The sequence below is a fragment of the Mercenaria mercenaria genome, chromosome 9 (genome assembly GCF_021730395.1).
Source record: "Mercenaria mercenaria strain notata chromosome 9, MADL_Memer_1, whole genome shotgun sequence".
NCBI lineage: Eukaryota > Metazoa > Mollusca > Bivalvia > Venerida > Veneridae > Mercenaria > Mercenaria mercenaria.
Genome location: NC_069369.1, coordinates 29,406,517 through 29,426,133, shown reverse-complemented (window position 1 = coordinate 29,426,133; position 19,617 = coordinate 29,406,517). Strand labels below are relative to the sequence as shown.

At 36.5% G+C, this 19,617-nt stretch overlaps 1 protein-coding gene across 2 annotated transcripts in view; it reads right to left on the bottom strand.

Annotated features, from left to right (window-relative positions):
* Positions 1-19,617, bottom strand: part of LOC123546806 (putative aminopeptidase W07G4.4) — a 68,194-nt gene that overhangs the window by 36,836 nt on the left and 11,741 nt on the right. For both annotated transcript variants that reach the window (XM_045333374.2, XM_045333375.2), the window contains exons 2-8: positions 19,066-19,198; positions 15,467-15,526; positions 11,018-11,100; positions 8,299-8,407; positions 6,592-6,716; positions 5,666-5,765; positions 4,735-4,810 (exon numbers count right to left, since the gene is read on the bottom strand). In XM_045333374.2, coding sequence (XP_045189309.2) covers positions 4,735-4,810; positions 5,666-5,765; positions 6,592-6,716; positions 8,299-8,407; positions 11,018-11,100; positions 15,467-15,526; positions 19,066-19,198 — 686 coding nt within the window. The remainder of the gene's footprint in view (positions 1-4,734; positions 4,811-5,665; positions 5,766-6,591; positions 6,717-8,298; positions 8,408-11,017; positions 11,101-15,466; positions 15,527-19,065; positions 19,199-19,617) is intronic.

Genomic DNA, 19,617 nt, shown 5'->3' with positions numbered 1-19,617 from the left:
AAAATGAACAAGCAAATTCGATGAATTGGTATCCCCCACCGAAAGGGTTTGTGGTGAGGAATGGCAAAAAGATATATCTGGCAAAAAGTTAAGGATGTTACTAAGAAGCAAATAATTTCATAAGTCAAGATCAATTTAACAGAAAATGAATGCATTAAGTGTACATAATAAATGTATGTTACGTTGATCCTGACTAATGAAATTATTTTGAATGGAATAACTATGTTTACCGTAATAAGCTTAGCTTCTATAATTATATGAAGTTATTTGAAATATGAGCTTGAAGTGTAACTAGAATGAAATTTCGTATTCAAGTAGTTTGGCACCAAGTGTCGCTGTTTAACATGTACATTTGAACTTAAAAAGTACAGATGTCAAGCACAATCAAGATATTCGTGGAAGGTTTGAAGTTTTTTTAAAAAAAGGAATGGGAAAAAAAAATTATTTGGAGGTGGGGTGGGGGTGGGGGATGGGGGATGGGGGAATGACCAGGTGACAGGTGAGGGTATAAAATCTTCGCTTTGCATGTTGATAATAAATATTGATGGAAAATAAAAAATGAAAAAAAAAAGTGGGAATGACTGTTTAGAGGAGTAAGGTAGGGTGAGGGTACGATAAATATTCATGGAAGGTTTGAATTTTTTTAAAAAAGGAATGAAAAAATAAAAAAGTCTTTTTTTGTGGGGGTGGGGTGGGGGAGGGCGAGGGGGAGGACTAGTGTGGTGGGGTTGACCTGGTGTGGGTACACAACTTCACATGTTGATAATAAATGTTCATGGAAAAAAATGAAAGAAGTTTAATGAAATTCTACCAATTTGTTAGTTTGTTATGTACAAATATGTGGATTTTTAAACAATCAAAGGGCAATAACTCTGAAGTTACCAAAGAGATCCTGACGAAATTGTGTGTGCACTACCTGATTATGGTGATCTAAATTTAATTTAAGTTTCTAGGTCAAATATGTCACAAGTTATGAAGCAGAAATTTCCATATTTATTGTACCCTATATAGTTAACACTAGAAACTTCTAAGAGCCATAACTCTTGTGTTACCTTGGCAACGTGACTGAAACTTCATGGTCCGCATTTCCCTATGGTGGTGAACATGTATATGAAGTTTTATTCAACCACTTCCTCGATATGGCTACGAACGGACGGACAACACCAAAACTATATCCCTCCGCCTTTGGCAGGGGATAAAAAAGGAGAAAAAGTGAGTAATGATAATTGCTATTTTAAAAAAACAAAATCTGTAACAACATAATTATGCGTATGGCTAAAATTATGATCCTGTATTAATTTAAGCATTCCATCCAACTGTACTATACAAGCACTTAGAAAATAAACTGAAACAGTCATTGTCATATAAACTAAAATGTTCGGGCTACCAGATAAAAATATTGGTAGATAAATTTTCAGATTTCTGAAACCCTGTTGTCTAATGAACTTCCATAGTACCGATGGATAAATATCCATTTTTAATGGTTTAAATGGTAGTGAGATACAATAAGGCTAAACACCACATTACCTTGTATGAGATAATGACCATAATAAAGAAAATTATGTCTTTCAAATGATAATTAAAAACTGCTAAGAACTGAAACCAGTATTTCCTTACTTGGCTAGACCTTTTTTCATAGCTTAAAAGCTTACTCAAATGTACATAAATATCGACAGGAACAAAATGCATATACATAGGACATAGGTGCCCCCACTTACAGTCACTGTATGGTAATGTGTTACTTGCTGAGTCTGCAAGACTATGTTAACTTTCTAACTTTATATTATAGTTGTGATACTTTCAACTTTAGCTGCATGAAATCCCAAACAAAAGCTCAAGTGCACAACTTCATATGCTAAATACTATAATGTTTCTTGACTCATGGTCCAATACTTCTTCAGATAAATGCAACAAAAACTTTTGAGCCTTTTTGTATACCTTTTAAGTCAAGGGCCACAACTCTGACCTGGTTCAGAAAAATCCCGAACAAAACTCCAGGTCCTGAATAACAATCCAATAATGTTTCATGATTCTAGGTTAACCCTTAGCCTGCTGGCGGCAGATGGTTCTGCCTTTGCGACCAGTGCAGACCAAGATCAGCCTGCACATCTGTGCAGTCTGATCATGGTCTGCACTGTTCGCTATTCAGTCAGTAAATTTTCAGTGTAAACCCCTTTGAATAATAAATGGTACTGTCCAAATTGAAAGATGGACCAGTCCATTATAGAAATATAGCAGGGTAAGGGTTTTAAATACTTCCTGAGACAAATGCAACACAAACATTAAAACCATTCATTGTTTACTAGGTCTAACTCTGACTAATTGAAATCAAAAACCTTGGTGCAAAAATTTAACTTACTGAGTAACATTCTTAAAATGTTTATGACAAGGTCAAATACTTGTTGAGATACATGTAACACAAATGTTTAGGCCCTTTTCAATCAATAGTCATTTTCCAAAGCTGAATAATTCTAATTCATTAACAGCTTTAAAGGTACATGTAGATAGTTCTTTTATCATATTGAACAACAGTAAAAAGAGTTTCTTCAATACTTTCACACAACAGACTTGACAGGACAACAAAAGAATGGACTTTTAACTAGTTTCCCAGATTATACCAGATTCTACTGGATAAGTATTAAGTAGTTCACAATTCAGGGGTCACTAATCCTTTAGGAATAAATAAGGAGTCAACAGCTCATTTTGTTTGACCTCTTACATTCACTTTTAAATCAATCAGATTACACAGCATTCATAATGATATTTTTCGGTGAATGTGGTCTAAGAACGAATTTGTGACCTATGCCGCAAGACTTAAGTTTGCATATCAGATTACTTATTTATGCAACACTGTGCCCGATTGGACGAGGGTGTCTTTTTTTTTACTCTGCTGATTGTGCAACGCTGATTGAAATGTCAGACAAAGCGTTTATCCTTAATGATGCTGTTTACAGTTTTAAAGCTACGTTTCACTCAGTATATTTAACAAGAATATTGATATATCTAAAAATGATAAGTATATTTGAGCCGTGCCATGGGAAAACCAACATAGTGGGTTTGCGACCAGCATGGATCCAGACCAGCCTGCGCATCCGCGCACCCTCTGTTCACTTTTAAACAAGCCCGCATCATATGAATTTTGGTGAACTGTTAAGAACGAATTGGATCCATGACCCCAAGACTTTGTGCACGACATTATGCCAGGCGTGGCAGGGGATCCTTGCTTGGTCACGCATTAAACCCATCTAATGTTGTGTTTTGCCCATCGGCACAGTGTATTTAATAAACATAATAAAAACCTGTTCAAATACAAACAGATATCAATTTACAGAGAAAGCTGAATACTGTGGTCTGCCTATCACAAGAATAAGATAGAAGATAGAATAACACAAATGATATGAAAACCTCATAAACTTCTGGTCTTATTACAATTTACCAACCATCTTTTTTTAAAGACATTTCTTGTTTGCTATATGACCAGTCTAAAGTTCAAACCCATATTTAGTAGTGCTAAGGTAAAAACTTGAAAAATTACCAGTCTTTCTGATATCATAAAACATTTATTAGACAGCATTACTATTGACCAGCCAGCCATTCAATAAGTGTATACTATATTATTTCTCTTTTGTCCATGAACAAACAGCCTACAGATGCCAAAGTTTGACTGTAATACTGATTTTCTCAGTAAAGGAAGGGTTATAATTCTGACAAAATGCTGGTGAAAGCATCTGCTGTTTGCTTTCTAACTCATCTAATGACAACATTATATTCGAAGCTAAAGTTCTTACAGTATTCGGGAAAAAGTGGACCTGAAAGGGATCATACACCCAATATCATAATATTTTAGTGAAAGATGCACACAGTACTATGAAATCATTAATATTTGTGGGTATTAATTTTTGTGAATTTCGTGGTTGTGTCAATTCACGAAACAAATCCCAATAAATAAGTAAAATTTCTATAAACATTATCTTCAAAAGTTGAACTCCAAAACTTCGTATCATTTGCGAAAACCATAAAATGAAAAAATTTCACATCACTAACAACAGCTGTCATTATAAGTGACAAATGCTCCCAAAGCGTGCCCAAGAATGCTATAGTTGTCTGCGCAAAATATGCCTGAATGGTATAGGTAGGAATCATTTTGTGACCTTGACCTGACCCGGGTCTTGTGCTTGACATGTCGTCTCATTATAGGGAACATCTATTCCGAGTAATTGTAAAATCCCTTCATGGATGGCAAAGTTATGGACCGGACACAAAACAGACCCTGTTAACCTTTGACCTCTAAGTGTGACCTTGACCTTAGAGCTAGGCGTCTGGGTCTTGCGTATGACACATCGTCTCATTATGGTGAACATTTATGCCAAGTTATTTCAAAATCCCTTTATGGATGGTGACAAGAATTTACATGGATGCATAACATTCGGGGGGCATAACAAGAAATACTTAATTTTGAAGTACACAAGTGGCCAAAAGTAAGACAATTTGAGTTGTGGCCTACCTTCTCATTTAATGATGATAAACAAATGTAGAATGTTACGAAACTATAGCTCAAGAAAACTGACTTGAACAAAAATGTTAGCCCCAACCCATGCCAAGGCCACAACACACTGACAACATTGATTAAGTTACAATACCTCACAGATTTTTCAAGAAAAATCAGACAGAATAAAAAAGGCCACAAATAAAATGACATAGTCAGGCCTATAACTTTACTATGTGAATACTTACTTCTGGCTGCCCTGTTGACGGCAGCAAGCAGAGGGTACTCCTTCTCAAATACTGCTACATCAGAAATCACCTCCACCTTGAAGAGTCATAAAGATGATATTTAGCTATGAAATGATTATAATATTACAATGAATTGCTGCATACCCAAACTTCAATGGCACAAACAAATTGCTTGCCTCACTTGAGTAAAATCATGCTGTTCATAGATTTTTCCATAATAATTTCTTATGTTTGGATCACTTCAAACCCTGAATAACTCATTTCAGCATCCCCTCCCAGCTTGAGCCATCTTTATTTTACTGTATGTGAATCTAAATGTATTAAGAAATTTATGCAATATTAGACTACCATATATTCACAGACAATATATTCATTGTACCTGTTCACAAGTACTACATTCCCATATTTTCCCATAAAATATATTCATGAACCTGTATGCGAGTACTAGTTTACCATATATTCATAGAAATTATATTCATAGTACCTGTATGCAAGTATTAGATTCCTATATATTCATAGTACTTTTATGTTCTATATGGCTATGTGATAACTTCCTCATATGTAACTAAAGTGGAGGATAAATACATTTTGAGGGGTAAATACAAAAGAGTATCTGTATAATGAAGAAGCACTTAAGACTTCTTTCGTATTCACCCCTTGATTTGCTCACAGCTTCTTTGGTCAAATAACCTCTTTCATCAAATAATTAAATGACCAATACCTTAGCATGGTTCAGCATCTGACAGCTTTGGGTTAGAAAAAAAGTGCGAAATGAGACTTGAACCAAGGATCACTGAATACCATTCCAACGCTCTAGCATCTGAGATACCGGGCTGTTTATTATGTTTTCTCCATGAATTATGAAACAAGGTCTAAATGTGGCATATAAAGTAATAGAATATCTTCCCCATGCAAACAAATATTGAATTACCTTTATGTTAGTATCCTTGAAGATATCTCTCACATATTCTTCAACTCTTGGGGCGGCCATTCTTTCCGGGTCCGATCCACCAATGTCTCGGGTAACAATTCTACATAATTAAAGAACAGTCATTTATAGTAATTTGAAACAGAACTCCTTCACCTAAGCCACCTGAATGCAAAAACTAATTAACCTTTAGCCTGCTGGTGGCAAGTGATTTTGCTTTTGCGACCAGTGCAGACCAAGATCAGCCTGCACGGACACGGTTCGCTATTCAGTTAGTAAATTTTCATTGAACACCCCTTTGAATAATATATGGTACTGCCCAAATTGAATAATGGACCAGTCTATTTTAGAAATTTAGCAAACTAAAGGTTAACTACATCAACATAAAGAAGCACTTGTCCAATTTTTGCACTAAGTTAATGAATATTTGATCCATCAAATCCATCAGACTAAGTGTTTTCTGTAAATTGTGGCTTCATTTTGCAAGATTTAGACAAAGTCATTTAGCCGCACCATGAGAAAACCAACATAGTGCATTTGCGACTAGCATGGATCAAGACCAGCCTGCGCATCCGCGCAGTCTGGTCAGGATCCATGCTGTTCGCTTTCAAAGCCTACTGCAATTAGAAAAACCGTTAGCGAACAGCATGGATCCTGAACAGACTGCGCAGGCTGGTCTGGATCCATGCTGGTCGCAAAGCCACTATGTTGGTTTTCTCATGGCGCGGCTCAATTATATCATTCTAAATATCTCCAGAGGATGTATTAGGATCTTTTTGAATTTTTAAGGTGTTTTAACAATGTCAATGAGATGGCAAAAAATATAGATACTGAATATACGTATTTATGTCTACAAGATACCTTTATCAACACTACAGTTAATGCTAACAAAGACAGATGCTAAAAGAACCAGAACACAGTCATTTTACCTCCCAATTTCTAGCGCATTAAGTTTTTTAATGCCGGCTTGCACACGATCCAGATCATCACACCAGATCCCTATCTTCTCAACCTTCTTTGCCTTCTCTGGAACATCTTCACGGATTTCTAATGGCTGTTAAAGTAGCAAAAATATTATAATCCAAGTATGCTGAGTGGGTAGGGTTTATGCTTTCTGACCAAGCTTCAAGCACCTATAGCTGCTTGATCACTGAATGTCACTCTGAGCTCCAAGCACCTATGGCTGCTTGACCACTGAATGTCACTCTGAGCTTCAAGCACCTATGGCTGATTGATCACCGAGTGTCACATTGAGTTTCAAGCACCTATGGCTGCTTGATCACTGAGTGTCACACTGAGCTTCAAGCACCTATGGCTGCTTGATCACTGAGTGTCACATTGAGCTTCAAGCACCTATGGCTGCTTGATCACTGAGTGTCACATTGAGCTTCAAGCACCTATGGCTGCTTGATCACTGAGTGCCACATTGAGCTTCAAGCACCTATGGCTGCTTGATCACTGAGTGTCACACTGAGCTTCAAGCACCTATGGCTGCTTGATCACTGAGTGTCACATTGAGCTTCAAGCACCTATGGCTGCTTGATCACTGAGTGCCACATTGAGCTTCAAGCACCTATGGCTGCTTGATCACTGAGTGTCACACTGAGCTTCAAGCACCTATGGCTGCTTAATCACTGAAGGTCACATTGAGCTTCAAGCACCTATGGCTGCTTGATCACTGAGTGTCACATTGAGCTTCAAGCACCTATGGCTGCTTGATCACTGAGTGTCATACTGAGCTTCAAGCATCTATGGCTGCTTGATCACTGAGTGTCACACTGACCTATGGCTTTCACCATTACAGTCAGGAGTATTTTTATTCTTGCTTTGAATCCAAAGTCACAAAACAGATACCTGTGAAGATATACCTAGGTACACATGATGCAATTCCTTTATGAACTCGACTCCTTGGTATAATAAATTCAATAATTTGCTTGACAGATTCCCAAATTGTAACTAAATCTTCAGGACAATCCTCTGGAAGAATGAAAGGCAATCAAGCAAATTAATAGTACTGTATATTCCATTTGATTGATATATTCCATTTGATTTAGTCTGTTTTTGAGAGGTAATGAAATCTGTAACACCTTTCATGCTCCCTATCACCAGCTTAGGTAAAACAAAGGTAAAATGATACTGAAAGAACTGCAGGATCAAAAGAAACCAGAAACAGTAATTAGTAGTATTAGCACTGAGTTCACATAAGGGGCAACATACAGATTATGAGTTGTTGTTGTGAAGATTTGTCAAATCTTTCAGAAGATCCTTTGGAAGCATAGCACTCAACTAAACAAAATTATAGCTGGCTTGGCTTAAGTGAGTTTATAAGATTGACTAAACATCACCAGCAATAAAATCCAAACATTTTCATTATCAGCAATATTACATATGGATTTTCTGGTCTGTAGGCTAAGGTCTTTTCTGTTTCTTTAGGTTCAAAATCTTGAAGACAAATCGTATTTTATCTTTCCAGCTGTTAGGATGAAGGACTACTCCAAGCTACCCATTGATCATTATGTCAGACCCAAATATCTATCTGGGTGAAAAATGACAACCTTACACTGGATGGTAATAATGGGTTCTACACTCAGTCAGATTTCCGCCAGGCAGTTCTTCTATAAACTAAGATTACATACCACATAAGCTGCCTGCAAAGCACCGAGTGATGCACAATTTCCAGCCTCTGGAAATGTTTTGTCAATTGGTCGTACAAACAGTGGCTTCTTACTCCCTGCCTTCATTGCTCTGTTGAAAGACAAAATTTGCATCTACAATGTACTGTGAAATCAGTTATGATCACTGGGGACTAATTTACCTGGACTGTGTAGTTGTGTCAGTCTATCAAATCTAAAAGGAAACAAACAATTAAAATTCCTATTCATTGTATCCTTACATTGAAAATCCCCTTATTCATGTCCCCATGAAATAGCATTTTAACCTAAACCACCAAATTTCATGGCCACAAAATTAAATGATTAAACAGAAAATATAATAGATTCTGACAAACATATCTTTTACAACTAATAATTAAATTGATGGAAACTATCTGCACAACTGAGGAAAAGTATCACCAAAGTTATGAGAAACTGTTGACCTTGCTGAGCAAAACTATCAGCCAAGTTGATGGGAACTATCGGCTCAGCTGAGAGAAACTATCAGCTCAATAGAGGGAAACTATCAGCCCAGTTGAGGGAAACTATCAGCCCAGCTGCGGGAAACTATCAGCTCAGTTGAGGGAAACTATCAGCCCAGTTGAGGGAAACTATCAGCCCAATTGATGGGAACTATCAACCCAGTTGATGGAAACTATCAGCCCAATTGAAGGAAACTATCAGTCCAGATGAAGGAAACTATCAGTCCAGTTGAGGGAAACTATCAGTCCAGTTGAGGGAAACTATTGGCCCAGATGAGGGAAACTACTGACCACAGTTGAGGGAAGCTATCGGCCCAGTTGATGGAAACTATCGGCACAGTTGAAGGAAACTATCAGCCCAATTGGAGGAAACTATCAGCCCAATTGAAGGAAACCATTGGCCCAGATGAGGGAAACTACTGCCCACAGTTGAGGGAAACTATCAGTCCAGTTAAAGGAAACTATTGGCCCAGATGAGGGAAACTACTGACCACAGTTGAGGGAAACTATCAGCCCAGATGAAGGAAACTATTGATTACAGTTGAGGGAAACTATCAGCCCAGATGGGGGAAATACTATTGGCCACACTGTGGGAAACTTTCAGCCCAGCTGAGGGAAACTATAGGCAAAAGCTTTTTCAATGTTCACAATAAATGTAAACTATTAGGAAACTAACTACTGAAATACAACTCTATCTTTCATAATATCGTATGAAAAATCTGCTATGGTCTTGGCAAGCTTTCAAGAGTAAATCAAGGTAAAATGACAGATAATGGATAGTGCAGTTATTATGGATCTTTATTTACAGTGTGTAAAATTTCAAGAATGTTTTTTAGTAAACGATTCATTAACCTGACTATGCAAATAATTCTCCCGCAAAGTTTTCAAAACAACATTTTTAAAGTAAAAAGAATGTACATGTGCAGTCAAACAGACAAATGTACTGTTCTACAAACATTAAAGTAGATATCTACTGCAGTTATGTAATCATATAACAAAAGGTTGAATCATATTACTTTATTTAAAGTGCACTCAGATAAAAAAAAAAAGACTGCAAATTATCAATGGCACATAATCAAAGCATGCACAATGCACTGGTATAACGATAAGACATAAATTTTTGTGTATTCTCTTTACAATGAAGAAATGCTATTATTTTAGACAATTATATAATGGAAGACTTAAATCAGATAAGGCATGCATGACTATCTTATGAAAATTTTTTCTTGTTTTTTTTTTTTTTTTTTTTTTTTTTTTGGTCATTTGTGGGGGGGGGGGGGGGGGTATGGTGGCACAGAGGGGACATAGGAAATATCTTATTTATCACATGCGCACGTGATAACTATCAGGTTCGCATGTGTTATTACGTTCGCATAGGAAATATTTTATTTATCACGTGCACACGTGATAGCCATCACGTTCACATAGGAAATATTTTATTTATCACATGCGAACGTGATAGTTATCATGTGCACACATGTTAATTAGCATGTTCGCATGTGATAAATAAAATATTTCCTATGTCCCCTCTATGCAACTGTAGGGGATGGGGGAGGGGGGGGGGGTTGGGGGTAAGAAGGTGATTAAAAAATGTTGAACAAATGCTAAAAAGCGATTTTACGGAACTAAAACATTGCACATTCTGTTTATATACAGTACAATCACTCTTGTTCAATCTCTCCAGGGAATACTCTACAGAAGTTTTTGCTGGAGAGATTACTTAACTGTAGAATTATATTTCTTGTCTACCTATTGGGGAAAGACTAGGTTATCCTGGTAAGAAATTACCTTTCCCCAGCGAAAAGACAAGCTACCTATTCGCACACTGATGTCATAATCCAACATCATATTACGATGTCATAAGTATAAGAGATTTTTTTATTTTTGAGTATCTTTAAAAATGTTTAATCATATTAAAGATAGGCAAAAATCAATGATCTAATATATCTGTCTGAGGCAGATTTTTTCCCAACCTGAGGGACAAATAAAAAAAACCCTAGCTAGCGATGGGTATTCCATTCTTCGCTGTCTCTCGCATGTAGTATTCATCTATAAAGGGAGGCATTTCCTCTTAACATAACAGAGATTTCATTGTATAAAAAAATATCATTTTCATAAACTTAATTTTTTTCATGAGAATTCATTATTTAGTGTCACAAACCCAAAACTATTTATTTATTATTATATGAATATCATTGTTTAACAATGTATAAGATATGTACCTCTTCATGCCTTTATAACCTGCATCATAGAATCTTCTCACATCATCATAGTCCCTGTCCAACGGTCCAGTTGGTGACCATATCTGATATACATGTATATATTTTTGTAATTAAAAATCATATATGCAACAGCATAGTATATCTAAGAAACAAGCAAATTCAGTTAATTTATATCCCCCACTTAACAGGTTGTTTTGTGAAGGAATGGCCTAAATTGTGAAAAATATTTGATTTCCAGATATATTTATAAATTTTAAAACAATTAAAGGGTAACTAGAAAATGCTTTTGTAAAAAAGCGCATGTCTCCCCCAATGCAAAGTCCTATAGGCAAGAAGTCAATAGGGGTCAGGAGCAAAAGTCAAAGAGACACTGATGGTTGGCTGCAGTAGGGATTATCCACTTGGCATGTCCAATCATCCCACTAAATTTCAACACTCTTGGCCTAGTAGTTCTCAAGTCACTGTTCTGGCTTCTGTGACCTTGACCTTTGATCAAGTGACCTCAAAATAAATAGGGGTCATCTACTCTGCAAGTCTAATCATCCTATTAAGTTTCAACATTGTAGGTCAAGTGGTTCTCAAGTTATTTCCAAAAAATGATTTTACATGAACAGGCCACTGTGGCCTTGACCTTTAATAGACTGACCCCAAAATCAATAGGTGTCATCTACTCTGCATGTTCAATCATCCTATGAAGTTTCAACATTCTGGGTCAAGTGGTTCTCAAGTTATTGATCGGAACTGGTTATCAATGTTCAGGCCCCTGTGACCTTGACCCTTAACCGAGTGACCCCAAAAACAATAGGGGTCATTTACTGTGCATGAACAATCATCATATGAAGTTTCAACATTCTGGGTCGAGAGGTTCTCAAGTTATTGATTGGAAATGGTTTTGCATGTTCAGGCCCCTGTGGCCTTGACCTTTAACAGAGTGACCCTAAAATCATTAGGGGTCATCTACTCTGTATGAACAATCATTCTATGAAATTTCATCATTCTGGGTCAAGTGGTTCTCAAGTTACTGACCGGAAATGGTTTTCAATGTTCAGGCCCCTGTGACCTTGACCTTTCACAGAGTGACCCCAAAATCGTTAGGGGTCATCTACTCTGCATGACTAATCATTATATTAAGTTTCAACATTCTGGGTCAAGTGGTTCTCAAGTTACTGACCGGAAATGGTTTTCAATGTTCAGGCCTCTGTGACCTTGACCTTTAATGGAGTGACCCCAAAATCAATAGGGGTCATCTACTTTGCATGTACAATCATCCTATGAAGTTTCAACATTCTGGATCAAGTGCTTCTCTAGTTATTGATCGGAAATGGTTTTCCATGTTTAGGCCCCTGTGACCTTGACCTTTGACAGAGTGACCCCAAAATCAAAAGGGGTCATTTACTCTTCATGACCAATCATCCTATGAAGTTTCAACATTCTGGGTCAAGTGGTTCTCAAGTTACTGACCGGAAATGGTTTTCAATGTTCGGGCCCCTGTGACCTTGACCTTTAATGGAGTGACCCCAAAATCGATAGGGGTCATCTACTTTGCATGTACAATCATCCTATGAAGTTTCAACATTCTGGGTCAAGTGGTTCTCTAGTTATTGATCGGAAATGGTTTTCAATGTTCGGGCCCCTGTGACCTTGACCTTTGACGGAGTGACCCGAAAAACAATAGGGGTCGTCTACTCCAGCAGCCCTATAACCCTATGAAGTTTGAAGGTTGTAGGTCAAATGGTTCTCCAGTTATTGCTCCGAAATGAAGTGTGACGTATGGACGGACGGACGGAAGGACGGACGGACAGACGGACGGATGGACAGGGCAAAAACAATATGTCTCCTGGGGGAGACATAATAACTCTGCAGTTACTTAAAAGATCCTGACAATTGACTTGCATGTATGCACCACCCACTATAGTGATTTACATTTGTTTAAATTTGATGATTTATCAGTGGATTACTTTGTTTTGTGGGAATTTTTGGACTGTAAAACAAATAAAGGCCAATAACTCTGGTTACTAAAGTGATCCTGATGAACGATGCATGCACCACCATTCTATAGTGATCTACATTCATTTAAAGTTTCATGAAGATCCATCAACAGATTATTTAGATCCACTCAAAACTCCCTACTTTTTACCAAATCAAGAGGAAAAACGCTACTTTACTGGGTCAAGGGGGGTAATACTACATGTTTGTTTGTTTGTTATGGGTTAAACACCATTATTCAACAATATTTCAGTTATGCAACAGCGGACAGTTTACCTAACCAGTGTTCCTGGGTTCTGTACCAGTACAAACCTGTTCTCCACAAGTAATTGACAACTTCCCCATTTGAATCAGAGGTGGATGATGAATACTACATGTGAGGTCATGTCTTATTGATATTTATGTGAAGATTGGTCCTTCTAGCATAAATACTTTCTGAATGAAGCATTTTCAATTTCTGATTGACAGAAGAACAGACAAACAATGGAAAGACGTACAGCCAGAAGGACAACACCAAAACTGTATCCCTCCACCTTTAATGGGGGATAAAAATACATCAAACTGATTTGTCACTGAACAAAATAATTGTTTGGACTTCAGAAGTGATGAATTATATCATTTAGGGAGCTGCCTGAGTAATGTAATAATCTACATCTGAACGAAAATGATTTTATTCAAGAGAAAATCACTGTTTAAGGGACCACCATGGAAATAAGGAGGAAGTTACTTCCCCTTTGTTCTGTTATCCCTGGTATTGGTGTGCACTACATGGCTCAATTAGTATGTCATTGTGTTTTTGTTATTTGTTTTAGCACATGCATCTTATTGATAATGCTTTGTTTTATGTACACCTTTACCGAAATAAATCTTTTTTTTTTTTTTTTTTTTTTTTTTTTTTTTTTTGTTGGGTTTAACGTCGCACCGACACAATTTTAGGTCATATGGCGACTTTTCAGCTTTAATGGTGGAGGAAGACCCCAGGTGCCCCTCCGTGCATAATTTCATCACGAGCGGGCACCTGGGTAGAACCACCGACCTTCCGTAAGCCAGCTGGATGGCTTCCTCACGTGAAGAATTCTACGTCCCAAATGAGGTTTCGAACCCACATCGATGAGGGGCAAATGGTTTGAAGTCAACGACTCTAACCACTCGGCCACGGAGGCCCCCGAAATAAATCTATCTATCTATCTATCCAAGATATATCATTTCAGTTGTAATGCAGTATCAAGGATTATTATCCACATTCTTGACAAATAATACCAAATATTTGGCCGTTTTGAGTGCTTTTCTTTTCAAGCATGCTGGCTATAAAGTAATAATTTTGATGTATAGCTAGGAAAATAAATTAGGTCGTGTTAGAATCTTCAACAAACAACAGCTGACACAGTCATGGACACGTGAGAGAGCATTATGAGGTAAATCATGAAGTCCAATCGGCACATGATGTCTGACTCATTAATATTTTGATGAATGAAAAATTTTTTATCATCATGTTTTAATAAGCTTTTTAGAAAGTAAAATATCAACGCATTCTTGCGGTTTATAATTTGAGCCATGCCATGGGAAAACCAACATAGTGGGTATGCGACCAGCATGTTAGCTAATAGTTTCTCCAATTCCAGGATTTAAAAGCGAACAGCATGGAGCCTGACCAGACTGCGCGGATGCGCAGGCTGGTCTGGATCCATGCTGGTCGCATACCCACTATGTTGGTTTTCTCATGGCACGGCTCATTTAATTAATAATTAACCAAAGTCCATTGTTCAGATATTTAACTACTTCAATGTGGTAATGCTTTCATGGTTCAATTCCTGCACATTTACATGATTTAGTTAATAAGACATAAACAGAGTAAGGGTCTTTATTATTTAATGAATGAAATATTATCTCTTTCCAAATTATCCTGGTCTATACTCATGGATCAAACTCACGACCTGTGGGAGTTGACATACTATTCTCACTCAAGCATTTTGGGTAGGTTTAGAATGAGAAATACTAAATGACCTAAGTCCTAGAGTGTAATCTTGTTATTAAATGATCAGTTTTAAACTTGTATTCATAAACAGATGCTTTAGTTTTCAGACTGTCCACCAAACTCTGTTTTATAACCATGACTCTAGATTATTAATTTAAAAATAAATGTCTTGAAATACTGCGTAGTTTTTAACCTACTGGCGGCAAGTGATCCGGTCTTTGCGACCAGTGCATACCAAGATCAGCCTGCACTAGCTTCCCTGCAGGATGATTATGGTCTGAACTGTTCCCTATTCAGTCTGTAAACTTTCAAAAACCACCCCTTCGACCGATAAAAGGTATTGCTTAAACTGAACGGACCAGTCCATTTTATTAGTAGGCTAAAGGTTAATTCAAAACCACTTGTCATTCACACAAGAGTTCTTTTCTCTGTCTAGACAGTATTTTCCAAGAGCAATACACAAGGTTTGTAAACACATGATAACTTACCAATCTTTTAGATGGCACCTCATCTGTCGGTATCAACACAACATCTTCAATACTGTCCACCTACGGTATATGTCATATAGAGTGCAAGTGTGAATCAAAAACAGCCATTTAGACAATGAAACTTTCAAATAAAAAGATTTTAAGACAGGCATAATACTGCCAATTTCAGAAAAGCTCGCCGAATGGGCGTTTACATCAAACGCATGTAGTAAATGACGTAGCTGTCACTCTAGTTATCAGTGAGAGGATCACGCATGTAGTTTGCTCCGCCCAAAAGTGTATTTCTATCGATCGCAGTGGTTTAAAATGTACAAAAAACGATGTAAAGGGTTAGGTACAAACGTAAAATATTGCGGGAATTTATTTCAAGATAATCCTGCATAATGCGTCCATACTTGTGCATGACACGTCCGCAGCATATACACATAAAATTATTTAGATTAAAGATTTTAACTGTCTGAGGATTGACACTGATGTACTCTAAACGAAATACAACAAAACTTATTATTTCTTAGTTCGATTCTTTCAAACCAAATCATTCGGAGAAGTAACAACAAACACTGTAATGTATTGAGTAGGTACAGTCTCGTATTGTGTATTATACTTTAACAATATTTCTTTACAATTATACCTGTAGCAGTGTCACTATATCGTTAAAAAACAAAGTTTTGTGTAAGAAGTTTTCAGTCTGTTAAAAACTAGATCTATGTGTCTTTCAATCTAATCATGTGTCAACATTATTACATAATGATAAGCACAGTTCAAGTATCGAAATTGTAGAATGACAACTCTCCTTATATAGTCCAACATAAACAATTCATCATTTGTTTTCCTAGTTCTTGTAAACGATCACTTCAATCATTTGTAAATTTAATGACTATTAATAAACTTTGGTAATGGAGCAGTTGACATCTTTACAATCGACACCGTTTACTTTCAAATACAGGTTGCAATATAGCCCCAAGGTAATTTTATGATGGATATCTTTCAACACCCCTGGGCTTATGAAGGATACATACAATACTCCAACACCACTCATTGAGTACTCTCAAATAAATTGCCGAACGGTCACGTCTTTCTCAGGAAAGATTCCATTTGTATTCATAAAGGTGAGTGACAGTCGAGGCCAACTCTCAGAGTGAGTGACTGTTGAGGGAGGTCCTGTGGACCCTTGAGTGTTTCTCAAGGTCTCATAATGTTAGTTTAGATGATAAATTTTCAATATGTAATTAATTTGAACGTGTCATGTTAAAGCGGAAGTTCATATTTGTGCAAGGTATTTTGGAAAAATATAATATGTTCTTTTTTAATACATGTTGTTGAGAACGATGAAAACACAAAAAGGCCCAGCAAATCAAAAGACTGTTTGAATATACAATTACGAAACCTAGCCTAACGGGGCTCATCAGTCACTCCCATAAACACACGACGTAGTAATAAATATTTACATTTCACAAGCTTAGATATCCGTTAATTTATATTGAAATATATACAATCCGTCAAATTAAATGTCATGAAGAACCTATCATTATTAAATCTCATTGTTTAAATGACAACGGAAACATTTACTTATACAAAAAAATATGAGCCGCGACATGAGAAAACCAACAAAGTGCGTCTGTAGTCTGGTCAGGATCTATGCTGTTCGCTTTCAACGCCAATTGCAATTAGAGTAACTATTAGCGAACAGTAGAATCATGAGCAGAGTGCACCGATGCGCAGGTTGATCTGGATTCATGCTGGTCGCAAACGCACTATTTTGGTTTGCTCATGGTACGGCTCAATTATGTTTTAACTACTACGTATTTCCTTTCCTACACGGTAAAAAGCTACATATGATGAGATGTAATCCGATTGTCGGTAAAATACAATGTGATGAGGTCACTACTAGTATAATTATGCGTCTATCTGGGTCTGGTATCTAAATGCTACATGTATTTCGATTTTTCAAAGTTCGACGCCCAGAATTGTCGAAGTTGGACAAGATATGATAGGAAAACTATAGTTATGATTTTAAACTTTCAAAAGCACATGTGACTCTGATTAACTGCATATTGTCAAATGGTACGGTCGTTAAATTCTAGTATTTGTGACAGGCAATTTAACGGTGAATAAAGTCTATGCAAGATCGCCTTTTACAATTCAAATTCTACTATCACAGTTTTAAATGAAATTAAAGATAAAATACTTTTACCGATATTTTCTCTCAAACGAGTCCACTTTTGAGACACGTAAGTTCTGTATATATGCGCGTGATGTGTAAAATATTAAAACAAAGGATTGTCATCGATTGAAATTTCGTTGGAAAAGTCTTCCATATAAAAAATTATAAATTTTTCATAGAAATCCGCCAGATTATTACTGCATACAGAAACCATGTAGTATGTGATGTCATGAACATTTTAGTCAAACGGAAAAAATAGATGTAAAAATAAGCTGTTAGTCTAACTCGTCGCCCTAAGTCAATCAATGCTGACTTCTGCTTTATTGCAATAATGTGCCCGTGTGATTTCTAAACTAGGAATTGTAGTATCCATCCATCATGTGACTATCCCCGTAGTCAAGTGGTTAGTCGCTAACTTGAAATCACTGTAATCTCTGATTTGGTCAATTGGGTGGGTGGGGAGGGCACGGGTTCGAGCCTTGCTACCGATCACATCTCTTTATCTGAGAAATTTGGACGTTTCTTGCAGAGGTTCTTCCCATGTACCACGGCTATATTTCAGTTAATTCGAGCCAATATTTGGTAGAATCTCAAACCGTGAGGCTCACAGAACTGTTTATTGCCTTTATAGATTGAGTAACGTATTTAAACAGGGAGTTTATGTTTAAATTAAATATTTTACTTTTTTCACATGAAAAGTGATGCCAATCGGGCTATGATTTACTATTGTAAACTTACATCTCTGACCAAGTGGTAAAAACACATGTGTAATTTTACATGTATAAACTTTATGCGCTGACTTAATTTGCATTTTGCAGTGAGGCTATAATGGATTAATGATTTTTATCATCGCTGACAGAAAAATTGAGTACTTTTAGATAATGCGACACTAATCGGGACAGTTTTACGTAATTGTAATCAGTCACAGATTGTAAAAATGTTTCATTTGAAACTGATTCTGAGAAACGACTTAAACTGTAATATCATCAAGTTTTAAAACCATAAATACATTGTATGACTGGCAATTTATGTGTTGTTAAGACAAATTAATGGGAAAAACCCACATAACTTGACTCGCGACTTGGGCGGAGTTAATGTAAATGACGGTTACAAAATTAGCCACTCACGATAAGAAAATCGATATCAGTCAATGACTACAAGTGTATGATGCAAACACTGAAACGGCGAGCTATTCTGAAATTGGCAGTAAACAATAGAAATTTTGAAATACATAGTCTAAACCTTTAGCTGTTGATGAGATCAACATTATTTCAAGTTTCATGAAAATCTCTTGTTCTTTTCAAGTTACGGTATGGTCCTATTTTGATGGGGTTTTCTTGTCATATTTTAGACTGTTGCAATAACAACCACACTTGTAGCCGTACTAATAAAAGGACATTGTAAGCCAATACATACCAAAACCAAGATGTCTCACCTTGGCATAATTTTCAATAGGAGCTTTTAGACATTGAAGATTTCCAACTAGTTTTTCCACCTTGTTTGTAACAACGACCACACAGTCGTACTCTGCATCCTTCACATCTATGTTAGCAACCAACTCTGGTACTCTTGAAAACAAAAACCAGAAAAATTGTCATACCTACATAATTATATTGTACAAGAAATTATGCATTTTTAGAGGCCATACTGTTCTATTTCAACTTAAATTTTGTTGATAATTTGCAAACAAATAAGCATTCACCAGCAGCACTAGTAATAAATTGTTAAACAATGAGCTATAACAATGACTGATGCATTATGTTACATATTTCAACAATTAAAATCCTTTCAAAAGTCTAATCATCAATGTTGAAAATTTGGACATAATCAGCTGTCTTCAAACTGAAACTGAAACTGAATAATTTGATTAAATGCCCATTTCTATACAATGACATTTTCAATGGTGTTGTACATAATAATAATAATAAAATTATTATTATTAATAATAATAATGATAATGATAATAATAACTTTAATTAAACAAACA